Genomic DNA, 24868 nt, shown 5'->3' with positions numbered 1-24868 from the left:
AATTGTGATGCCAGTTGACATAGATTGACTCTCTCAAGCTCCGCAGTCGTTACTAGTTGGAATGACCTGTTGATGGCAATCCCTTGTGCCCTACTTTGTGCTCACTCGTGTGTTGGATACCAAGTGCTTTTGTCTAACCTTTAGCCTCCTTCATTTAGTAACAGGTTTTGTTTTATCATGCATAAGGTTTGTAGGGTCATTCTTACATGAAGGTGTTTCAAAGCTTACATATGAAACCTTTGTTAGTCTGTCACTTGGTTTGATTGTTTCGGCAAAGGGACCAGTTTCTTAAGTGCACTGGTGTACACCCGGTTGCTTTATAACACTGAAAACACCGTAGAACCCTGGAAGCTCAGAGTTGGACCATCCAAGCTGCCCAGGGGCCTTTATGAGCCTAGAAATCCCACACTGAGCACAGGTGATGCCGTGTGCCTTAGATATGGAGCCTGCACTTGCATATGAAAGACGCAGTCCCGTCTCTCGGCTCCCATCTGTAAACACTGTACTGAGAGTGACGAGGTGATGGTTGCAAGGTCACAAGGGCATCAAACAAATCAATCAGGCACATCCTATTTAGACTGCCATTGGGATACTTCTCTATTTTCTTTTGTGCTAATATGGATCAATTGAACTCTGAACCTCATTCCGCCTACAAGGGCCTTACCACTGATATATACACCAAGAACTGCTATTACTTTTTATTCTCGGATCACGTCTCACTAAGTTGCCGAAACTGGCCTTGAACTCACTCTGTATCCTGAGCGGCCCTGAAACTTGTGGCCTTCTTGCTTCAACCTTCTGAGTGTCTGGGAGGACAGGCTTCTGCCACCAGCCCCAGTCCACAGTGTCGCATTGTTACGAAGTGAATGCCATTGAAATCCCTTGGGCTGAGGCAGCCCTGTTATCAGAATGCTTGTAATATGCTTTACTGGTTACTGTCTCTCTTCCAAACTAATCCATCCTTTTAAAGGTTGTTTTAAACTTGCTTTTTTTTTTTTTTTTTTTTTTTTAAATCAAGCATGGTATCGCTAATGGAGGTCCTCACCCCCCTCCTCTGGAAAGGAACCCGTATTCCACTGTGTTCCATGTGGTCGAAGGCTTTGCCCTGGTCATCCTCTGTAGCAGCCGGCCCACCACCAGAAGGCTAGCTGTCAGTGTCCTTAGAGAAATCCGGGCTTTATTTGCACTTTTGGAGGTTCCTAAGGTAAGGTTTAGTCATCCCATGAACGTGTTTGAGACTGTCCTGCTGCCCGTCTGTGCTCCATGCAGGCGGGGTTCGTGTAGCATGTACTCCTTTGCGTAGCCTACTTTACCTCTGCATGCTGGAGCGAGCCTGCTGCAAACCCCACCTGGCCCTGCTCCCTAGTTCTTCACAAGAGCGTTAACTTGGACTCTGCTCAGCTTCGCTTCCTGTTGCCTGCTTTGCTTACGCACTCCTCGCTTGTTCAGACGCAGGGTCTCTCTTTTACAGGGTGATGACGAGTTAGCCATCGACGTGATGGACAGGCTGAGCCCATCCATTCTCGAGAGCTTCATCCATCTCACAGGGGCCGATCAGGTAACTGCAGGAGTCTCTGCTCCCCAGCAAATGCAGTGAGTTAGACTGTATTTCTCAAGCAGATAAAGGGTTTGAAGTGACGCGTGCTTATCCTCTGAATAGTTCTTGTTGCCATAAAAATCAGTTTCTCGTTGTAAAATTCTAACCATTCCGATCTAAGACCCTTCCCTTAAATGTAACGTCACTGGACCATGGTCTGCTGGTGCTTTCTGGTTACACACATGGGAAGAAAAACACTTGCCTTTTTCAGTGAATATTTTTATTTTCTTTATGAAATTAAGTAAATAGTATGTTAAAATGTAGAGAAACATTGTATCAGCAAAAATGTTACAGAAAATCCTGATGGTAAAAATGTCTTTACTTTTTTCTCCTCTAGCCCCACCCCTCTTCTCCCTTTCCCTCTCCTCTGTTTTCTGTGCTTGGGTTAGAACCCAGGACCACATCCGGTCTGACTCAGGCAGACTTCTTTTAGTCTTCTGGAGTGTCAGTAGAGTTGGGTGGGAAGTCAAGTTAATACTCCAAGGTTGATTATAGAAACGACTCTGAAATTTACTACTTGCATTTTAATTCTCCTATTTTGGAATACATGGATGGAAGATTTATTTGCATTCTACTCAACACCTGGTTCTTATAACTCATCTGTTATACACAACCACAGGCAGGCAATAATAAAATTTTATATGCCTAAGACATGATTTAAAATGTATACAATTAAAAGAATTGTTTTATCATTAACTACGTATTATGGTAACAAATAGAGTAATAAATGACTTATAATAATGCCTTAAACAGTGCTTAATGAGTAAAATGAAAAAGCATTATTTTTTTAACATTAATTTCTTTAAGAGTCTGAATGTTAAGGAAAAAATATTTGTTTTTATACCTTAGAATGTGAGTCTGCTCACATTCCAGGCTGTTCCATTTCATCGGGATGAAAGTTAATGGTTTTTGTTTCATTTCTAAAAAGAGTTCCGTGGACCCATGAAAGTTGAGAATCCACATAGGAATTACTTAAGTTGTGGATGTCAGCCTTCCTGGTCCACACAGCCTTTTGAGAATAATGAAACTCATGGGAATATCAAAAATTCACCACATCCTCCTGCCTACTTACCTTCCAGAAAACCCTGATCTAGTCCACCCAAAGCACCTCAGATATAAAAACTTGGAAAGCTGCTCAAATATATGATAAGCACTTGCTCTCTTTCTAGACCACTTTGCTGTATTGCCCCAGCTCGGTAGATCTGCAAACATTAGCCGAGTGGAACTCTTCTCCCATAAGCCACCAGTTTGATGTGATCAGCCCCTCGCACATTTGGATATTTGCACATGTGACCCAAGGCCAAGACCCATGGATTATAAGTCTCTCCAGTTTTCTAAAGCAAGAAAACCTTCCTAAACACTGCTCTACAGCCGTCAGCTACGCGTGGATGTTCGCGTATACAAGGCTGCAGCTGCTGTCCCCCCAAGTTGATGTAAAGTAAGTCCTTTGCACAGGGGGTGTTTTTTAAAAGGATAGCCCACTTTCGAGAGGCATGCTTGTGGAAGGTGACCGACGCTGGGAATTCTGTGAGTCGCTGTGCTACATTGCTGTCTTGTGGAGGGGGCAGAGGGATGAAGAAGGTAGCGTAGGCTCACAGATACCTATTTTATCTGTTCTCTCTTAGAGGCTAGGCTTCCTTCATTTCTCCCTTTGATCCCTCCAGAAAGTCTGAGCGCTTGCAATAAAAACTCTATGATAACCCATCGCCTTTAAATTAGTAGACAACCTGGCATTAGTTACATGAAAACTTTCTAAATGCCTCTGCCCTTGATAGTTGCTGAGGAGCAAATAGTCACTGTTATTTTTTTTTAGGGCCGCTAGCACTTGGCCCAGGCCACTGCACATGGCCACTGAACCACCCATGTGAGCTGCAGGATGAATTGGGTTTGGTGGGGGTTGTTGATAAGGAAGACATAGGTGGGAAGGATGACAGTGTGATCATTGGAATGAATATAAACAAAATGAATATTTTCAAATAAAATATTTGAAAAATAAAATAGATATTATTTAAACAAAACGTGTGATTTCTGCTCTTGTTTGTTTGTTTGTTTGTTTTCTAGTAGCCCCATCAATGCAAAGAAGGTAAATGCCACCACGAGCAGTGACTCCTACATTGGCCTGTGGAGAAACTACCTGATTCTCTGCTGCAGTGCGGCAGCCTCCCCGTCCCCCTCCCCGTCCCCCTCGTCCTCGGCATCCACAGGCCCCATGAGATGCTCTCCTCCCGAGACGCTGGCGTCCACCCCTGACAGTGGCTACAGTATCGATGCCAAGGTGCGTCTTCCTCACCCTCTGTCCCAGTGACTCCATGAGAGGACGCGTTAAATTCCTTCTCGTGGAGAACAAAATAGAGAGGTTGAAGGTCATATCGCTCGTGTGTCTCGGGAAATTCTGTCGTTTTTGTGGACTCCTGGTTAGAATTAGGGACAGAGATTTTCTACTGGGCAGAATTGACCTTGTACATAAAAATAGCCTACTGAAAATTTTAAAGTGTTTCCCCTTAGTTCGCTTCCCAAGCCCTTCTACTTCCCACCGCCAACAGGAATCATTCATCATTCGTTTCTTGGGTTTATGAGACAGGTCTCACATATAACCCGGGCTGGCTTAGGACTTACCGTGCTGGCTCAAACTTCCGGCAGTCCTCTTGTCTCAGCTGCCTCAATACTGAGATTACAGAGTGACTTCTCATCTAAGTAATCAAATGCTTGTACAAAAATTGCCTAAGTCACACAGTGACATGACGGATACTAGAAAGATCCGATAAATAGATTTTATGATAGGACGGAAGACGCCCTGGTGTGCTAGAAGGAAACTTAAAACAAGGGTGTCAGAATTCTGTTTTTCTTAGGTTTATGGATCGAAAGATAGAAAGTGTCTGATGGATGCCTGGACCGTTGTGTGATGGTGAATCTCTCCAGACAGACATGTTCAGTGAAGGAACGTGCAGGGCGCCACGGAACAAGCCAAGCTTTTCTAGGTTGTCTGTGCTGAGAGTTAGTTTTGGAGCGGCATTAGTTTGCCCCCAAAAATGTCATTTACTCAATTGCCCTTGACCAACGATGGTTAAATGGCAAGTTATTTGGTTGGATATCTAATTGTAAGTGGCAGTTCTGTTCCCCCCCCCCTTCAGATTATCGGCATCCCCTCCCCGTCGGCCCTGTTTAAGCACATAGTTCCAATGATGCGCTCTGAGAGCATGGAAGTCACAGAGTCCCTTGTTCTTGGTCTTGGCAGGACCAACCCAGGAGCCTTTAGGTAATCCTCTTTTTCGTTCTTCTATGCGCTAGAGGAACAAGTGTGTTCATAAGAGAGGTGGGGTGGGGTGGGGTGGGGTGGGGTGGGCTAGAGGTCTTGGCTCGCAGCTGCACGCCAGCCCTGGCTTTTCCACTGAGTCCCTGTATTCCAGCCGTCTCTTGTCTATACTGCGCAAATTAAAGCTTTATCTTCTCCACAAATTTGTTCTCCTGAAGTCAGCTCTTTTATATAAATGATCAAACCGTGGGTGGATTTTCTCAGTCCTATGCAATGAGCACATTTTCGATTTAAATCAGCATGAAGCCAGGTTCTGTGTATTCTTCAGTTAGTACAAATACTGGTCCTGCAAACAGCCGTGTGTGTTAATCAGTTGCCTTTGGGCTAGCCTGCTGCCTGGCAGGATGTTACTGACCCATCAGTAGTGTAAAAGGAAGGAGAGCATTTTACACATGAGCGTGCTTCACCTCCATAAAATACACGCAGTTCACAGAACGCTGGAATAAAAATATTGGTGATACTTTTCTCTACAAACAGAAGCTTATATGCCATGCTTTGCAGTTTCTGAGGGTTTAATCAAAACAAAGCTTTAAGAACTGTTGAAAACAGTAGGCTTAGGGTTAGGACTTGTCAGTTTCTGCTGTTTTTGTATATGTTTGCAAATTCTGCCTACTCAGCTGTGAGTGAAACGAATATATGCTGTTTTTCCTTTAGGGAACTAATAGAGGAGCTACATCCCATAATTAAAGAAGCACTTGAAAGACGACCAGAGGTAAGCAGTTGTGCAGATTCCCACCATTGGACACTCGTGCAGCGGACATTGTCCTGGTGTACGCTAAGTAGTATGCCATAGGGCAGAGATTAAGATGTAACAGGTTGATGTGTTTTGTTGTTATATGGGTTTTGTTTTTGTTTGTTCGCTTTCTTGCTTGCTTTTGCTTTCTAGTAGCCCAGCATTGCCTGGAACTTACTATGTAAACTAGGCTAGCCTCAAACTCAAGAAATCCATCTGTCTGAGCCTCCCGAGTTCTGGGATTAAAAGCACAAGCCCATACCCAGCTACCTGGTGTATTTTAAACTTGGCATTTTCCTGTGCAAATTCTCTCTCCTGCCCAGGACAACACATGCAGGAACCCAGAGTCAAAAGCAGTTGGGAAGTCACTCTAGCAGGAGGGAGAGCAGGGCACAGGATCTGTAGAGTTCCAGGGTTTCGAGAGTGGCCACCCAGTAATTGCTTTCAGCTTTTCCAGCCCCACCTTCCCTGGCTGGTGAGGGAGTCAGTGACTGCTGCTGCCCTTAAAGAGACCGTTGAAGCCACGCCCCCTCTGGTCACAGGGTATGATGGCTATGTGTGGAGAGTCTGCAGCCCACTGGCTTGCTTTGGATAACTCTGCAGACAACGTCCTTGATGATGGTTAGGAAGCTGTTTACGTCACAGTGGGTTTCTGTAAACTCTAGAAAGACCCCCAAGGGAGCAGTAAACAGGACTTGGCAAATGAACTTGCTTCCGGAGGGCAGAAAGGTGGGTGGGAATGTGGAAGTGAAAGATTAAGAAAAATGTCTTAATTTTTTAATTTCTCTGGCTTAAGAAAATGACTTTGTAAATGAGAGAAGGTGGAGGAAAAGTGTTGCAGGGCACTGCTCTTCCCCATTTAGTTTACTGTTGGGGTCAGCACCCTGGTATTTTAACCCTCGGTCCTTCATCCCATAACGGGCAATGTTTTCCTTTGCTTTTATGCATACTTTTTGTTGCAAAAATGAATTAGGTAGGAGGCAGGCATGAGCAAAACCCTAGATTTTTAATCTGCCAGGGTTGTTTGCTCTGCCTCGCTTTCTGAGTCTTAAGGATTCCTTGTGACTCTGATGAGACAACATTGATTAGTTGTTCTGAAATCAGCAGGTCGACAGATCACCCAGCAGTAACTGTAGGATGTTATTTCTGCTACACATATGGGGGGAGGGGGGGGAATCTGCTGATAAAATGTCATGTGGTTTTGTTTGGCTCTTTAATTTCTCACCGTCCACACACCTGTCCCTTTGAGACCATAGCCGGCAGCATCCTCAGCATCCACACTGAGATGCGGTAACCGTGATGGGCCCGCATCTCTTCCTAGCATCCACACTGCTGACTTTCCAAATCACCTCGGCAGTTCCCCGTGAATTTCCCCAGTGTTTCCCTAATCCACATCTCTGTATGTTTGGAGCAGAATATGAAACGGCGCAGGCGTCGAGACATTTTACGAGTACAACTGGTACGGATCTTCGAACTGCTGGCGGATGCTGGTGTCATTACTCACAGGTCGGTATGGGAGTCTGACTTTCAAAACTCCTTGAAGTACGTGGAAACAGAAGAGTACCGTTGCAACAAAAATACCTGTCTAATACACATGTCAACATCTGTAAATACTTACCAACTAAAGAGGCATCCAATACATGAACCACCAGCCAGAAATTATGTCCCATCGGAAGCAGAGGCAGGATTGCCATGAGTCTGAGGCTAGCCTGAGCTGTAGAGTTTCCAAAATAATAAGAATAAGAATGGAAAGGAAGAAAATCTACAATCAGATTGGTCAAAAACTAACTCTAATGTGCCCATGACTTTGATATTTGGTTGGAGCCTTGGTTTCTAAGAAAAAGCAATAGTGGTGGCCTTTTCTTGACGGAGTTATAATTTCTTGCCTCATTTTGAAGATAAATATTGTCTGGACTCGAAAAAAAAAACTCACACGTTCAAAGGGTTACTATTAGCGTTACGCAAATTTACTCTGATGAACTGTTTTTGGTCCTGCCAGGAAGATTATGAACCTTCCAGATGTAACTCACAGTTGTTTTCCCCACCATTCGCAAACCATAAATCCTGGAGGTTTTCTTGACACTAGGACCAAGACCCTTGAGGAAAATACCATTAGCAATGAGCTGAAAGTGAAAGGTTTCCTTAGCAGGGTAATGGTGTCAGCTGACCTTTGAAGGCAAGAAGTAATGGATCTGACCCTGTACACAATAGGTAGCTGGAAAGAAGCTTTGATGGGAGGCATACATCAATAATTGAACAAGCGTAGGAACAGCGTGTGCTAGACAGGAGGCATATGCCGGTAACTAAACAAGCGTAGGAACAGCGTGTGCTAGACAGGAGGCATACGCCGGTAACTGAACAAGCCTAGGAACAGTGTGTGCTCGTGTTTCTTCTGGTCATTTCTTAGCGTGCCCAACACCTTTCCGATCTAGCATCGGGAGCTTGTGACAGACTCTCGAAACAGAGCTTTAGTGGAAGAGAATTTAAAGTCGTAGGTTCGCTTTTCTTGGGTGTTGAATGGAAAGCAAAAGAAAAGATAATGATTAAAGGCAATCTGGTTGAAATTGTGAAAAATAAGATGGAGGTTTGCAGGCTTGAGAAAACAAGAAGAACATGGCACGCTATGAGCCTGTTTGTGGTCCCTCTTGATGTGGAGGGAGAGAAGGGATGCTCTTTGGATGGTTCTGATTCGGATAACTACCAAATATTGGCATATTGGAAATAAGCTGTGTCCGCTACTGAGCGATAATTGTTTGAAAAGAGACTACTTTGGTTTGAAGAGACTACTTTGGTTTCGCTGTTTTCTAAGAGAAAGCTAACAGGAGATTGTCGCTGCTGTGTGTGTCCTCGCATCCCACATGGTTAAAGATGGGGGATAGTTTGAATGCCAGGGACAGGGACCCCACATGCCTAATGTGCAGGAGCTACTTAGTGGATATTTAAGTGAACTAATGTTACTTTCTGATGTAGGGTGCTGCCCACTAATTGGTCATGATTTGAGGGTAAAGACTCCTCCGTCTACAGAAGTCAGAATTCAGCCCATCAGTTCATTCAGCACATGTTTTTAGTACAGAAGTACTTTCCCAATATAATGAGAGCTGGCCTTGCCAAATAGAAACATAATATCCTTTAATTGATACAGCAAACACTTACTGTTTGCAGGGTCATTTTAGGCATAGTGACTCATGTAGACTCTTATTGAAACATACTGTCATAGTCCTGGATACAATCACTGAGAGCCAAAGGGACATGACAGGAGTTTAGACTTCTGACTAACAGCCCATGGCTGTGGGGTGTACTTCTCTTGCCTCAGTAAGAATCCCAGAGCAGGCTCAGGGCTGCCCCAGGATCTAAAGCAGTCTAAGATCCAGCACTGTGCCCTTGAATTCCCTTTAAATATATTCTTAATAGCACATGTCATCTTAGAAGGCCGGGATAAGTACCTGGTGGATAAGCAACCCCATTAAAGGTTTGGTATGAAGACCAACAGAGACAGGACACTCCCTGGAACTGGCCTTCCCTTCTACAGTGACACATCCCCCCACCCTACTGTCCCCCACAGGCCTGCCAGCTCCTTACCACAATATCTGTGAATGGAGAGCCAGTAATGTTGAGGGTTTTTTTTTTCACTTGGGTATGAGATCGGATGGTATAAATTACAATAGCAGTTCCTCGATGAGGAACCACCAGCTGCTTTTTATATTTAAGGAAGCTAAAATGATATTAATTTCATTTTTGTGTCTTAAAGTGTCGTTCTGCCCCAGCCACACCAGGTTTTCCGGGTGCTCTTCTGGTGGTGGCAGTGGGGTTCTTACTTCAGTTGGAATGGAGAGTCACCTTTTCTCTGTGTCTCCTTCTCTTTGGTATTTTCAGTGCGAGCGGTGGCCTTGATAACGAAACACATTTCCTCAACAACACGTTATTGGAGTATGTAGATTTGACGCGACAGCTTCTGGAAGCAGAGAATGAAAAGGACTCTGACACCCTGAAGGACATCCGATGCCATTTCAGTGCCTTAGTGGCGAACATCATTCAGAATGTTCCGGGTAGGCTTTCAGCTCCTCAAAGCCCTCCGGGATGCTCCGGCCCTTTCTGTGTTCCTCTTGCCTTGGAAGCTGTGTAATTAAGGCAGTAACTTGTGGGAGGCTCAGTAGGGAGAGGCACTTTGTGCCCAGACCGATCATGTGAGTGTCATCTCTGGGACCCACATGGAGGGAGAAAACTGATGGCTGCGGGCTGACCTGTAACCGCCACACCAGCTCTGAGACATGTTCACACGTGTGCATGCGTGTACACACACATACACACAAATAAATAAATGTAATATTTTTTAAAGCCTCTAACTTGAGAACATCCTGGGAAACTATGTCAGCACAATGTCAATAGCAAGAGGGTGTTTTTTTTTTTTTTAACCTCGTGTCAGTAACTAGAAATCAAGAAGGAATCAACTTGGTAGGGATTTTCAGCCATCAAGACACTGATAAAAAATTCAGAAGATACCAATTAGAATGAGCTGTTTGGACAAGCTTATGGTAGATACAGTGAGCCAGGCGTGTAATGCTCAAAGTGATAACTGAGAATAAGATGAACGAGTCACACCTACACAGTGAAGGAAGAGTACAGGTGATGGATATAAATTAAAGCAAGTGGACAGTGCTACCAATGGCCTCGTCTAACAGATGCGCTCCTGTGGACGGTGCTACCGATGGCCTCATCTCACAGATGTGCGCCTGTGGTCAGTGCTACACCGATGGCCTCATCTAACAGATGTGCACCTGTGGATGGGGCTACTACACCGGTGGCCTCATCTCACAGATGCATGCCTCTTTGAGCAGACACTGAGAGGTGTGCTAGGAAGATTGATCTGTACAACTGCTTCAAAAAGTAGTAAATTCTTTCCAAAAAAAAATCTTAAAAGATTACCATAAGCCTTTTGCATGCAGCAAAAGTTGATATTTTTCTCTCTCCAAATACAATAATTTTGTTATTTTAAGTAATAATATGCTAACCTTTGGCGTGCAATCACATGGATTGTATTTTTTTTGCAGGATCTGTTAAGTATATAATTAGGCTTGCTAATTGTAGGCACAGGAGCCTTTATTTTGCCCTTTGAAAGGTAAATGCTATTTAAGGGCCAAGAGCATTTTTCTCCTCTTTATTTTCTGTGTAGCAGAGTGGCTAGTGTAAAGATAGATTTCGTTTTGTTACTGTGCACTTTCCCCACGGCTTCTGTCGTGATTTATTGGATGCTATTGAGTGTCTTAACTCATATTGATCCAGAGAATATTAGGGTCAGTGTGCTGGCTAGTTTTATGTCATTGTAACAAAGGTAGAGCCATCTGAAAAGAGGGGACCTCAATTGAGAAAATACCTTCGTAAGATCTGGCTGTAGAAAGTTTTCATAATTAGTGATTGATGGGGGAGGGCCCAGCCCTTTGTGAGCAGTGCTGTCCCTGGACTGGTGGTCCTGGGTTCTGTAAGAAAGCAGACTGAGCACGCCATAAGGAGCTGTTATGTGGGCTGTGTGGAAGGGTGAGTGATGCAAACCCTTTCCTTGTCACTCTTGGTCATGGTGTTTCATCACAGCAGTAGGGACCCTGACTTGAAAGGGGCAAGCTCCCCTGCACAAGTAGGTACTGAACCAATTCACAGAGCCCCGCAGGCAGTCTGCACAGAAGACCTGCAGTAGGTCTGCTCTCCTTTGCTCTCATGTCAAGACAAATGTGTGCTTTCTTTTGCAAGGGATCTCTTCTACCGGGCGAAAAATACAAAATTTGAAGTAGGACTTTCCTAGCCAAAAGCCCTCATTTAGCAATGAATCAAGCGCCTTGTGGTGCTGCCGTCGTGGAGTTCATGAGGCAGCCAGGAAGAGGCTGGTCCTGACTCCAGCTCCCGCCTAGACTCCTTGCAGCATCCACCTGGAGGTTTTAGATGATTCAAATGCAGCTTCCTCTTTGTATCCTGATGTTGGCATGCACATTAGAATAAATGAACCAGGAGTAAATATGTCTCCCCGTTTTTGTATTTACAGTGCACCAGAGAAGAAGTATTTTTCCTCAACAAAGCCTTCGTCACAGTCTGTTCATGCTGTTCAGTCACTGGGCAGGCCCCTTTAGCATCATGTTTACGCCCTTGGACAGATACAGCGATAGGAATATGCAAATCAATAGACATCAGTACTGTGCGCTAAAGGTATTTCCGTAGATCCCCGATTTCCTTCTCACTATGTTAGAGTCTCCTTATGTCATAGCATGAACAGAAAGGGGTTCTTCAGAGCACCTAGAATGCCGGGGTCTGGGTTTGTCTGCCACGTAAGAAGCTTTCTCTAGCTTCCTAAAATACAGCGCAAAAGAGTTCCAGAAATCTGTAAGATTTCATCATTGTTTTCCTAAAGGATTAAGGGTACCTATTTTTGTTTGTATTTAAGTGTACTTTCTCTTGGTCCCCTTGTCTTTACAGTGCGTAGTTAATTTGCTGTGATGATAGACTAACTTACTCATAATAAATGCTTCGCTTTTAAAAGTTACTTCTAGGATGGGATACAGCTTCCTGACCGAGTGCTTGCCTAACATGTCTAAGTCCTAGGGTTTAGCCCCAGAACAACAACAACAACAAAAATACTATTTTATATTTCCTTGTAAAAGGTATTCTGGCTAGATACACATTAGTAAGTGGCAACATTTCGCCTCTTAAATGTGTTAAATGTGGTTCTGATGTTATCGTTTGAAGGCCATGTCTGCTGTGCTGTGCTGTGGCCCTGTCGCAGACAATGTGGGACTGTCATCAGATGGGTATTTGTACAAATGGCTGGATAACATTCTGGACTCTCTGGATAAGAAGGTAATGCTAACAGGCTCCTGAAGTTTCCTCAGAAATTACCATTGCATTATTTGTGTGGACCTCTGAAATAAGTCTGCCTTAAAAACAGGATGGAATTTTATGCATTAAAAAAAAAAACATAAGGACTATGGAGATGGCTCCATGATTGGAGCACTGGCCAGGCAAATGTTAGGACCTAAGTTCAGATCCCTAGCACCATGTAAACGCCAGGTTGATGGGGCAGCGTACTCATAATCCCATTACTCAGAAAGCAACTGGGATTGCCAGAGCAGACTGGACTAATGGTGAGCTCTGGGCACAATTGAGAGATTTTGCCTCGATGAATAAGCATATGAGATAAAATTAGATAGCATATATCACCTAAGAAAGTTAGAATTCTTATTACTCACATGAATAATTTTAATTTCTCTTTCATGGTATAGGATTAATGTGGGGTCGTATGTATATCTTAATAGGATTCAGTCTAAATAACTAAAATATTAAAGTATTAAAATATTCCATGGAGAAGCTTGGTTTCAGCTCACTGTTTTGACCACTTTTGAGTTAATCCTTCTTTCCTGCCCCCTTCCTCACCCCCATGCCCTGTTATTCAGTTTGCATACCAGCTTCACAATATAAAGTGTGGCTTACCCTTCACCCTCTGCCCCCAGCACTGAGTTATTGCAAATAATAATAAAACTTGATAAGAATCATTGAGGAGGGCACCATTTATTTTCTTCTGAAAGCTCAGAACCATTGTTCACATTCATCAGTTGCCTTGGGGCGCTGTTGGAAGAGAGCATCAAACTAAAATAGCCTTGCAGGGATATATATATAAAAAAGACAGATACACAAGTGGATTCCCCGCCCCCAGCAGGTAACTGGGAATTAGTTGATTGGATTGTGTGATGGTGTGCAGTAAATGCATGCTGCATCCTCAGCATACACCCTGCTCCTGACTTCCTCTCCCTGTCACTCCTGTCCTTCCCCAGGTTCACCAATTGGGCTGTGAAGCAGTCACGTTGCTGCTGGAGCTGAACCCAGACCAGAGCAACCTGATGTACTGGGCCGTGGACCGATGCTACACTGGTTCCCGGAGGGTAGCTGCTGGTTGCTTCAAAGCCATCGCCAACGTGTTCCAGAACAGGTACCCAGTCCACACATGCACTCAGGGTACAGTTACAGTTGTTTGTGGGTCTGTTTTCAAGAGACTCTTTCAGAAATACTAAGAACCCTTTATTTTCTTTCCTTGAACACTAGTGAAATTTAGTCAATAAAGGATAACAACTCCCCCTCCCTCAAATCTGTTCCCTTTAAAACAGGAAGTTACCTGTAGCCTTAGACGTTCACAGCCTTGCCTGTTGTTTGCCATATCTGTTCACTGATGTGAACGTTTCCAAACATTGCTTTTCCTAATGCATGATGTTTATCTTCAGGGATTATCAATGTGACACGGTGATGCTCCTGAATCTAATACTGTTTAAAGCAGCTGACTCTTCTAGAAGTATCTATGAAGTTGCTATGCAACTCTTACAGGTTCGTGTACAAATTGTGTTTAAAGTCTAACTTTACTCGTGATCTGGCAAAGTTGATACATTATTTTTACCATTAATGCATAGTAGTATTGGTAGTAAAGGTAGGGTACCAAGTTCTGGTTATTAGTAGAAATACAAGCCAAAGACTATTGCTGTTTAAATCTTTAATAATATAAAGTGTTCAGAACTGCCCTATAGAGGATTATGTTAGTGTATGTGAATGTATTTTGATACTTAGGATTCACTAATTAGGGCTGGTATATAGGAATGACTCCTTCTGTTTGACAGATGAGAGTTGGGTGGCTGGAGTATTTTTTGTTTTGAGAACCATCCTTTATGATAGCCTTACTTTTCTTAGATTATCATTATCAAATTTTTAACTGGTTGGTAACAAGGCACGATGCAGTGGTTTTTGAGAAGGCCTTAAGGTGGCGGTGGAGTAGATGCTGATGCTCCCAAAGGCGCTGAGGTGGTACCCATGCTGGACCGGCTAAGGAATTACATCCAATTTCACTCTTTCTAGTGAAGAAAAGGGTTAACAGTCACTCGTGCTTCATGTAGTGTAAGCCAAGGGCAGTTTATAGGCTGTCTAGTGATTAGCCAAGAGCTGTTTCCTGGGGCTTTTCCCATGTGCACATATTGTATGCAATTATATTTTTACCTGGAAAAATGATTAATCTTTTCAAGTCATTGCACAGTGAGTTGCTAAAGCTACTTCAGACTGGGCTGTGTACCAGCATCATTGATGTTGGATACCTGGGCGCAAATCTTTCTGAACGGTGGCCGTCTTCTGCAGGCATTTCAAATACTAGAAACAGGCATAGTGATATAAATGACTATAGATTTAAAAGTGGAATACTGTGTAGGAGAGTTTTTGGTTTTTAATTATACCCTAAACTCTGGAGGAACCCATAAAGAATTGACTGAAGTATATGGAATTACTTTCCTATAGATCCTGGAACCGAAGATGTTTCGCTATGCTCACAAATTGGAGGTTCAGAGAACGGATGGAGTCCTCAGCCAGCTGTCCCCGCTGCCACATCTGTATTCTGTATCTTATTACCAGTTGTCTGAGGAGCTAGCCCGGGCGTATCCAGAGCTCACTCTCGCCATATTCTCAGGTTGCCCAAGGAAATGCTTCCTGTTTCTTTTGCAGTCAGCTATTAAGTGTGGGGGGGGGGGCGCACTTGTATATATATACATATAAGTGAATGTACATGCATGGGGAGGCCAGCAGCTGATGCAGGTCTTTTCCGGAGGCATGTTGACCATTGTTTAGATAGGGCCTCCCTGGTTTCACTAGATGGCCTGGCTCCTCTGCCTCCTCAGCTTGAAGACTATAGATGGTTCCACTGTGCCCAGCTCTTTCTTTACCTGTGTTTGGGGTCCACACTCACATCCTGGTGTTTCCATGGCAAGCGTTCTACTGACCCAACCTCCTCCCAGCTCTAAAAGACCATCTTTAGAAAATTCAGAACATCGGAAATGTGAGGTTGAATCAGAATGTGTCTGAGTTTTTTCTTTAATAAGAACTTAAACTCATCCATCTTGCTTTTTAAATCTGATGACACTGTCTTGCTTTTTAGAAAAAAAAAAGGGGGCTTCCTGTACACTTTCTGTTTTCTGTTTTGTTTGTTCACAAAGTGAACCTTGCAGGTTGCTTAATGGCTCGCTGGTTCCTTCGTCTCAGCTTGGCCCCTCTCCACAGTGTCTTCCTTGAGTACCTATACCACATCCACCATCCGCCATGTTGTGTTCCCCGTTCCCCTCTCAGGAGAGCGTTCACTCTGTTAATGGCAGGCTTCTGTCTGAAACTCACCAGATCCCCTCTGGCTGCTGACTCTACTCTCTGGCATGAAGTCTTCAGTTCCGTGGCGGTTCACAGCCAGGGATATTGGCTGTCTTCTGTGGCTCTCAGTTCTATCCTGTCTTGGTTTCCCAGGCACTTATCATTTTCTGTTCTTTTTTTCCCTGTCACTTTTAGTGGAGACTTTGCCTTCTATTCATATTGATGTTCCCACACTTCAACCTGAGGTGACTCCATCTCCATGGAAGAGGTTAAGCCTTGATGTGGCCCCAGTTCCTATACACTAAGTTAGGATGTCTTCATTCAGTCTCTTGAGTATCACAGCTTGTTTTTCATGCCAAAACTATACAGTTTGTATATAAACGATAGAACAACTCCATGCAGAGTGTTTGTCTTTGTCTTGAGACGTCATTCTCACTGTGGTCTTGCTCATTTCAAAGACACACTTCAGAAGTGTCGAGCGTAAAATAGATCTCTAGAGCTCTTTGAGCTTGCAGAGTTGAAACTAGTCCTTATTCAGCGTGTGCCCATTTTCCTGCCCTTCATCACCTCATGGCCACCATTCGGAGCACCTTGTGTTTTTCTAAGTGTGGCTACTCTGGATAGGCAAATGGAATGGTACTTTGTGTGTGTGGCTAGGGTATTTCACTTAGCTCAGTGTCTTCTGGGCTCCTTCTTATAGCGCAGAATGAGTTTTCCTTCTCTTATAAGGCTCCCAGTGTCTATCATCACAGGTCGTTGGCCCATTCTCTCATCTGTCTGTCATTTCACTTGCTTCCCTTTTTGTTATGCATACAGATGTGCGAATGTCACTTTTCAGTCTCTGCCTTGAGTTGTTTAAGATATAGACTCCATAGTTGGGTTGCTTGGATGGTCGAGTGGTTCACCATCTTATACTCTTACCAAGAGTATGGAAACTCTTATTTAACTGCCTAAGGCAGTTGATGCCTAAGGCTGGTGATGGTGGCACACATTTGCAACCCCAGTATCCCGGAGGTGGAGCTCAAGTCCACACTGGCCTACGTAAAGAAAAACTATCAGAAAATGAAGGAGGTAGATGCTTGGTGTTAGCTGGTTTTGTGTTTGTTTTTGTTTTAATTATGTCAGGGAGGAGACATTCGTTATATGAAAGGCGGCTTTTGTCATTGGGAAATGAGTGGCATGTGTCCTCCTGTTGGCTACGAAGCACATGGATTGATTTAGGTCTCCCCTTTGATATCCCTCGAACCAGAGATCAGCCAGCGGATCCAGACGGCTCACCCGGCGGGGCGGCAGGCCATGCTGCATTACCTGCTGCCCTGGATGAACAACATTGAGCTGGTGGATTTCAAGCCTCTGCCCTCAGCGAGGCGGCAGGATGGAGATGAGGATGACTCGCTGAAAGACAGAGAGATCATGGTGACAAGCCGACGCTGGCTCCGGGGAGAAGGCTGGGGATCCCCACAGGCCACCGCCATGGTGTTGAACAATCTCATGTATATGACAGCAAAGGTACGGGGTCAGGAGGACGAAATGTGATCGGGGATTGATGCAAAGATGGCTCCAGGACAGACAGATGAAACCTACAGTACAAACTCTGTGTATCCTCCCATCCCACCAGAGACGACTGGTGCCGCTGGTGTTTGCATTCCCTACAGGAAATAATCATTTCTTTAATAGAGACTTTCTATAGAAGCTGTTTCCTAACTCTTCGTGGGGTGATGAGTTTGGCTTGTTCTGTTTCTGAAGTGTCTCTTGTGTGTGCTGTTTTTAGTACGGTGATGAGCTGGCCTGGTCAGAGGTGGAGAACGTGTGGACCACACTAGCAGACGGCTGGCCAAAGAACCTGAAAATTATTTTGCACTTTTTGATCAGCATTTGCGGCGTGAATAGTGAACCAAGCCTTTTGCCTTACGTATGTATTATTGAAGTCTGTCTATCTTTTTAAAATGTACACGTTTACCTGAGGTCTGCTAGCGTATGGACACCGGAGAGTAGTGTAAGGACAGTCAGGAACAGTGTGCAGATGTAGTCACCGACTCATTCAGTCTCTGCCACTCTGTGCTGCTCCAGGCCAGGTACGCTCGCAAGGTCTGGCGTTCGAATTCAAGGATTAGACAGGGTTTGTTCTTTGAAATTACACTGAGAACGATCAGCAGCTGTGTATCTCATCTGCGGCAAGGACGCCTAAGGAAAGCTGTAGGATGCTGGGACCGACTATCTCAGAAAGCCCCAGTAAAGGCTAACACCTGAGAGGGGGTGGTAGTGGTACACAGCTGGCCCACTGAGGTTCCCCGGGCTGCAGCTGGTGTTGTGATGGAGCGCTCAGGGCCTCCTATGTCTTCTGGGAGGAAGGGAAAGCTTGGGAACAGACGGCAGAGCAGGAGACACGGTGTTCTTCCCTGCTACGGGGAAAGGAACACTTAACCCCATCTAAGCTGAAGCTGGAGAGATGGCTCAGGGATTAAGAGCACTGTTTGTTCTTCTAGGGGTCCCGGGTTCATTTCCCTGCACTCACGTGGTGGCTCACAACTGTCTGTATCTCCATTTTGAGGAACCGTAAGGTCTCTTCTGGCCTCCACCGCAGCACAGTCATGCATGCAGGCAACACACCCATACATGTTAAATGGAAAATAAAATTTATATTTTAAAAAAATCCATCCTCATTAACAACACAGTAGGAGCAATGAAGGCTAAAGTGAATGTCCAGGTGTGCACACAGGTCTGTGGGCGTGCGCATCTCCCCGAAGTGTGCCCCACAGAGGGCCAGTTCCTCAGGAGGCTGCCATCAGCGTTCTTCCAGACCCTTCCATGTACGGACTGTGGGGTGTTGAGATGGTGTAGTGATGGACTGATGCTCTTCCCCCAGGAGGTGGAGTCATTTCTGCTTCCACTCCCTCCATGTTAAAAAGACTCCGTGGTCTGTAGGAGGAAGAGTGAGTGGAAGTCAGACACTTGCCAGGAAGTCTGGGTGTGTAGCAGTCACAGGACACTCCAACCCAAGGCTTGGTCCATTAATGAAGAAGTTTTTACAGAAAAGCACCTCACCCCTTTCCCATCCTTCTTGTGCTTACTCGTCTTCCACAAAGAGTTCAACTTTGATTTTTTTTTTTTTTTTAAAAAAAACAACAACAAAATTCTGTCTCAATGGGGAATAGATGGCTCAGGACTAAGGGCTCTTATTGCTCTTGCACCAACAAGGTAGTCCACAACCAACTGTACCTCCAATTCCAGGGGACCTGGTGCCCTCTTCTGGCCTCCGCATGGTACAGTGCATTGACACGGTGCTTGTAAACTCACCAGAGCCTGTGCACACACACAGAAACAAACAAACGAATGAATGAGTGAATTTAAGATTCATGGCCTCTAGAGCAAGCCACGAGATTAAAAAGTTGTTTTTTTTTTTTTCCTCCTGGGCAGGTGAAGAAAGTCATCGTTTATCTGGGAAGAGACAAAACGATGCAGCTGCTGGAGGAACTGGTCGGGGAGCTGCAGCTCACAGACCCCGTCAGCTCGGGCGTCACGCACATGGACAACCCGCCCTATTACCGCATCACTTCCAGCTGCAAAATCCCTTCAGTCACCTCAGGTGAGCGGCTCCCGCTGCGTCTGTGGAAACAGTGCTCTCTCTGCCCACGTGTGCTTCTTCAAGGGAGTTTGTGTCTTTAAATTACATTACAGATAAAACAAAACCAAATAGTAGGCATGTTCGGTGATTGGTCTGAGATGGGAAAATCCTACATGAGTAAAGAAATGGAATAACGTAAGGATTCTTACTATCATGGAGGGAAATTGTGTACTTTTTTGGGAATGGAGTATAAGTTCTGCTAGAGAGCCTGGTAGACCCATATGGGATCTGATATGTGTTATATATAAGGGATGATTTCTATTTCTAATTATTCCTTGTAAATAAATAACAAAGTTAATTCTGACTCATCTGGAATAAGTTCAGCAGTTTTAATGCAAAGCGACTCTTTCCTCGAGATCTTGACTCTAGGTCCGCCTCTTAGCAGGGTGCAGTGTCCGGCCCTTGTGAGCTCTGGGAGTGCAGAGGAGGAGCATAGGGTTGTTGTCAGGTGACTGTCTTGCTAATGTCTACCTCAGCGTGTGATACCTTATCTCCTGGATGGACCAGACCTCCCAGAAAGAGTTCTGATCACTCCCGAGAGAAAGGACATGGACATGTTTGGGTTGCCAGTGGCTGTGGGGGCTGCAGGGTGGTGCAGTGCCAAAATCTAGTGTGAGCTTTTCATCTACCCTCCACCCCTGGTCATCCAGGAAGTGTTTCTTTCTCAGCTGTGATCCGTGTGCCCCAGTCAAGAAGTCTTGATTCACTCTCGGTAGTGGGAAGACAGCCACCAGCTACAAATGTCGTAGAGTTACATTTTGGAAAATGACTACTTTTAACATAGATTTTTCAGACAGCTCTGGTTTTGCACTGTTTCGACAACAGTATAGAAGCCTCTTCATTTCTTCCACTCCGTCTTCGTAACAATTTCTTACCCATTTATTAACCTTTTTGTATTACGATTCTTTATTGTGTCAGTAGGGGAACAGGCATGCCGTGGTGTTCATTTGGAGGTCAGAGGTCAGCTTGCAGAAATTGGTCTTTCTCCTTCCACCTTGTGGGTCTCTGAGGTCAAACTCAGGTTGTCAGGCTTGGTAGCAGGTGCTCTACCCACTGAGCCATCCCTCCCACACCCACCATCCCTGTTTGTTCTGACACAGTCGAATATGGCGGTCATGGCGAGCATCATCATCACCTTGCTTTCGTGCCAGTGACAGATTGATTGAAATGTTTATTATATTAGTCTCCTCAGCTGACAGGTGTTCTTTTGTCTTTGATGACAGGAACTACTTCCAGTAGCAATACAATGGTAGCTCCCACTGAGGGCAATGCTGACAGTAAGGCCCTAAAGGAGAACTTTGAAGAGAGGTAAGTGCCTCTGTCTCAGAGTGTGGTAATTTCCTCTCAGGAGTGCATAATACTTTATGCTAATATTCCAGTGATGCATGCATTTCTATACTTGAACATTTTCACATTGGCTCCTCAGCCCCCTAGACTTTTTGATATGAAGGGTGAATGTTACTGTCTCCAGAGATTTTTTCCAAGTATTTACTCTGCCTATTTCTATACCTAGCTCTCACCAGGCACCCCACATGATGGGGTGCTTAGAGGGGAATAATTGAGAGCCTCAGCTTTGGAATTATAAAGCAGAAATTGGTGTGTGCCTTGTGGTGATAATTTGTATAAAGTGCTCCTTCTGCACATAGAAAGTAAGACATCAAGGGAATGAAGGGATGGTTTGATGCATAAGGCACTTGCCACACATGTGGATTAGGGAAGAGATTCTCAGACCTCATAAAAGCCATGCAGCCATGGCAGCCTACCGGTCACTCTAGTGCTCGGGGTGGGGGTGGGGGTGGGGTAGAAAAGGGATCCCTGAGAGTAGCCACAGGGGCAAGACCTTAGTCAGTAAAGTAGAGAGCCAGTGAGGAAGACAGCCAGGGTCAGCCTCCAGCCTCCACACACACACACAAACCAAGAAAAAAATGAAGTGAATTGTACCTGACTTTTTCTTTTGGGCCACTAACCAGCTCCCAAATCATGATACAGAGACTTATTAGAATGCTTGGCCTAGGTTAGGTTTATTTCGGGCTAGTTGTTTTAACTTAAATTAACCTGTTTGTCTTTATCTGCCTTTGCCTCAGGGCTTATTACCTTTCTTCTGTATCTCTTCTTTTTTTTTTTTAAAGATATTTATTTTTATTTTATATACACACATTGGTGTTTTGCCTACAAGCATATCTGTACTTGGGAATCAGATCCCCTGAACAGGAGTTATAGACAGCTGTGAGCTGTCATGTGGGTGCTGGGAATTGAACCTAAGTCCTCTGGAAGGGAAGTCAGTTCTCTTAACCACTGAGCCATGCCTCTAGCCCCATTTCTGTATATCTTACTTTCATTCCTTCTCTATGTCTGCTGGCTAGCGGTATCTCCCTCATTCTCTCTTCCTCCTCCTCCCCTTGTTTCTTCTTTCTTGAGCCTAGATTTCTCCTCCTATTTATTCTCTGAGCCTGCTAGCCCCGCCTATCCTTTCTCTGCCTAGCTATTGACTGTTCAACTCTTTATTAGACCAATCAGGTACCTTAGGCAGGCAAGGTGAAACAGGTGTAACTTATTTTTACATCATTAAACAAATATACCATAAACAAATGTAACACACCTTTACACAGTTAAGTAATATTCCACAGCATATACAAATGTAACACATCTTTGCCTAGTTAAAATAATATTCCACAACAGTGAATGATTAGGTGGAAATGCCACATCACTACGATCTGTGCGTGACTCCCGTGGTCCTTCCCACAGCTATGTGCACCTGGACATCTACAGTGGCCTGAACAGTCATTTAAACCGGCAGCATCACAGACTGGAGTCTCGATACAGTAGCAGCTCCGGAGGGTCTTACGAAGAGGAAAAAAGTAACCAATTCTCGATGCTCCTTAGATAACTATTTTGGTGACATATATTGTTAACTGTGTTAATGTTAATGAGTTTGTTTTCTCCAAGAAATTGTTTTAGAAGCTGTATTTGACTGCCACTAGTTCTAATGTGATCGGAGGCATCTTTATCTTAAGGAATGAATTTATTAAGGCATAGTAAGCTGAAAGGTTTTTTGTGTTAGGTGTTATAGAATTCATTCTCAAGACGTGTCAGAGAGCCAGGAGGTGGTGGCGCACGCTTTTAATCCCAGCACATGAGAGTCCAGAGGCAGGTGGATCTCTGGCTTGAAGGCTAGCCTGGTCCAGGGCAGCCAGGGCTATACAGAGATACCCTGTCCCAAAAAAAAAAAAAAAAAAAAGTGTTCAGAGAACAGACATTGGATGGGTCTGGCTGTTGTTCTCTAAACAGATTTGCTTATCTTATGGATCCACATTTTTTTCAAGAGGTTTTTCTCTTACACTTCCAAAGTGATCCATCCTAACCAAGTAGCACTGTTGCATGAAGGAAAAGTAGAATAGAAACACGTCTGTTGTAACTGGATTCGGGCCCTCGAGGATCTGGTCCAGTCTCCTTATTTTGGGCATCATGGAACTGAGGTCCAGAGAGGTTAAGTGACTTATCCACGTCACACAGAATTCATTTTTCCAGGTGTTTGTTTTGCACCCTGCAGCCCCATGTGGTAGAGCAGATTTCTTTCAGAGGTGGGTTTGTGTCAGCCTGGTCTCATGAAATATTAGAACCAATAACTTACAAGAAGATACTTGTTTCAAAGCATCTTCGTTTTAATATGCTCTCCTGGTTTGGCCATACTAGGGAAGAATAGGGACGTGTCAGTATAGATTTTGCTTTACTTATAAAGGATAGCACCTCAATCAATAAGTCAGTCTCTCAATTCCCCCCCCCCAATTTATAATATTTGTACCTAGATCTCCATAGAAGATGTGTATCTAGATAGTGGGGGATGATCTTGGATCCCTTCCCAATGCTGTGAATAGTGGGTGTCTTACTAGAGCTTGCTTATATGGCAGACAGTAGATGGTGCAGAAAATGAGATCATTTTATCTTGATAGGTGATTCAATGCCACTTTATTCTAATTGGCGTCTGAAAGTGATGGAGCATAACCAAGGAGAGCCACTGCCCTTCCCACCAGCTGGAGGCTGCTGGTCACCACTGGTGGATTACGTGCCTGAAACGTCATCACCTGGATTACCTCTTCACAGGTGGACTAGAGCGTCATTCCTATTTCGTACCAGCCACGTTGCAGCTGAACGCTTTCAGCTTCCTAGATAACTCTCTGACCGCACCGCGTAGGAGTGGTCGTCCTTGTTGAGATGCTGCATCGAAACTAGCCCGCTCTGTTGAGATGCTAAGAGATCCAAAACCGTATTGTGAGCGCACAAAGTTAACATTACCGTTCCTCTGCTGCCCTTCTGGGTGTCTGGCATAGTTACTTGACCTTTCTACGACCCAGTTACCACATCTGGAAAAAAAAAAAAGTGACTTCTTTGTGGTCAGCCCTGTTTTTGGAATTCAATTAACCTGAATTCTACTAAGTAAAATCACAGCAAAGGCAATGACTGCATTCTTTTAGAACTTACCAATGCGCCAAACACGTACCGAACACTCACTGGGGCAAGTGGTATATGCGGTAGGTCTGAAGAGTCGAGATAAGGAAATCCAGCCCTTGACTGCAAGGAGCTCCAAGCCCTGAGTTTTGTGCTAAAGCCGTCACTCTAATGGTTTTCTTCTCCTGCATCTGTTTGTCCTGTTTTTACCCTCTAGAAAAGTGTTTTTCCATAGAGTACTCAACTCTTGGAGGAACGTGAGCAGGAGATTTCTCTGGGTCACTTCCGCTCCGGGAGGCCGCTAACCGTGTTCTCGCTGTCACAGGTGTAACATAGCTGTGATCCTGCTGACGGATCTCATCATTGACCACAGTGTGAAGGTGGAGTGGGGCGGCTACCTCCATCTTCTTCTTCATGCAATCTTTATAGGTAAGGCGTTCTGATTCCTCCGCTTTTGTGTCTCTGGGGCCATTTTTAAGTTGGTTCATTCTTCAGAGAATCGTTAGATCTGTGGTCCTCAACCTGTAGGTCACGACCCCTTGGGGAGGTTCGAAGGCCCCTTTCACAGGGGTGGCATACAAGATATCCTGCACGTCAGATGTTTACATTACGATTCATAATAATAGCTAAATTGAAGTTGTGAAATTCCAGCACTGAAGTAACTTTTGGGTTGGGGTTTACTACAACATGAGGAGCTATATATTAAAGGGTCACCTTGTCAAGGAGGTCAAGAAGTCAGTGCCTTGATGCTTCTGTTTCCTCTGTTTGTCGCTTCCATGAAACTCTTCGCATTCTCTCTCTTCATGTCCATTGCCTTTTACTTGGGAACAAGGTCAGGGCTCCATGCACACCAAGCAAGCGTGTTACCTCCCAGCTTCTCCAGCTCTATTATCCCTATCCATATGCCCATTTCATGACTCCTTGTACCTGTTACAAAAATACATATCCACTCTACCCTGCCATGGGGGCTCTATTGCTACAGTAAAATTAGATTACCCTGGAGATGAGAGC

The 24868-nt window shown here is 44.5% G+C and overlaps 1 protein-coding gene across 9 annotated transcripts in view; it reads left to right on the top strand.

Annotated features, from left to right (window-relative positions):
- The window catches only part of Fryl (FRY like transcription coactivator), a 224196-nt gene that overhangs the window by 154677 nt on the left and 44651 nt on the right, over positions 1-24868 (top strand). For all 9 annotated transcript variants that reach the window (XM_050149644.1, XM_050149641.1, XM_050149639.1 and 6 more), the window contains 20 exons: positions 1019-1204; positions 1472-1558; positions 2767-3035; positions 3659-3872; positions 4729-4853; positions 5565-5622; positions 7058-7149; positions 9517-9689; positions 11675-11835; positions 12373-12483; positions 13455-13609; positions 13899-13998; positions 14950-15118; positions 17036-17295; positions 17558-17698; positions 19204-19372; positions 20635-20719; positions 22157-22269; positions 23362-23512; positions 24183-24286. In XM_050149644.1, the coding sequence (XP_050005601.1) occupies positions 1019-1204; positions 1472-1558; positions 2767-3035; positions 3659-3872; positions 4729-4853; positions 5565-5622; positions 7058-7149; positions 9517-9689; positions 11675-11835; positions 12373-12483; positions 13455-13609; positions 13899-13998; positions 14950-15118; positions 17036-17295; positions 17558-17698; positions 19204-19372; positions 20635-20719; positions 22157-22269; positions 23362-23512; positions 24183-24286 (2923 nt within the window). The remainder of the gene's footprint in view (positions 1-1018; positions 1205-1471; positions 1559-2766; positions 3036-3658; positions 3873-4728; positions 4854-5564; positions 5623-7057; positions 7150-9516; positions 9690-11674; positions 11836-12372; positions 12484-13454; positions 13610-13898; positions 13999-14949; positions 15119-17035; positions 17296-17557; positions 17699-19203; positions 19373-20634; positions 20720-22156; positions 22270-23361; positions 23513-24182; positions 24287-24868) is intronic.

Source organism: Alexandromys fortis, unplaced genomic scaffold, assembly GCF_014885135.2.
Source record: "Alexandromys fortis isolate MF-2015 unplaced genomic scaffold, M_Fortis_MF-2015_v1.1 scaffold_0, whole genome shotgun sequence".
NCBI classification, from domain to species: Eukaryota; Metazoa; Chordata; class Mammalia; order Rodentia; family Cricetidae; genus Alexandromys; species Alexandromys fortis.
This window is presented reverse-complemented; position numbering and strand designations above follow the sequence as displayed.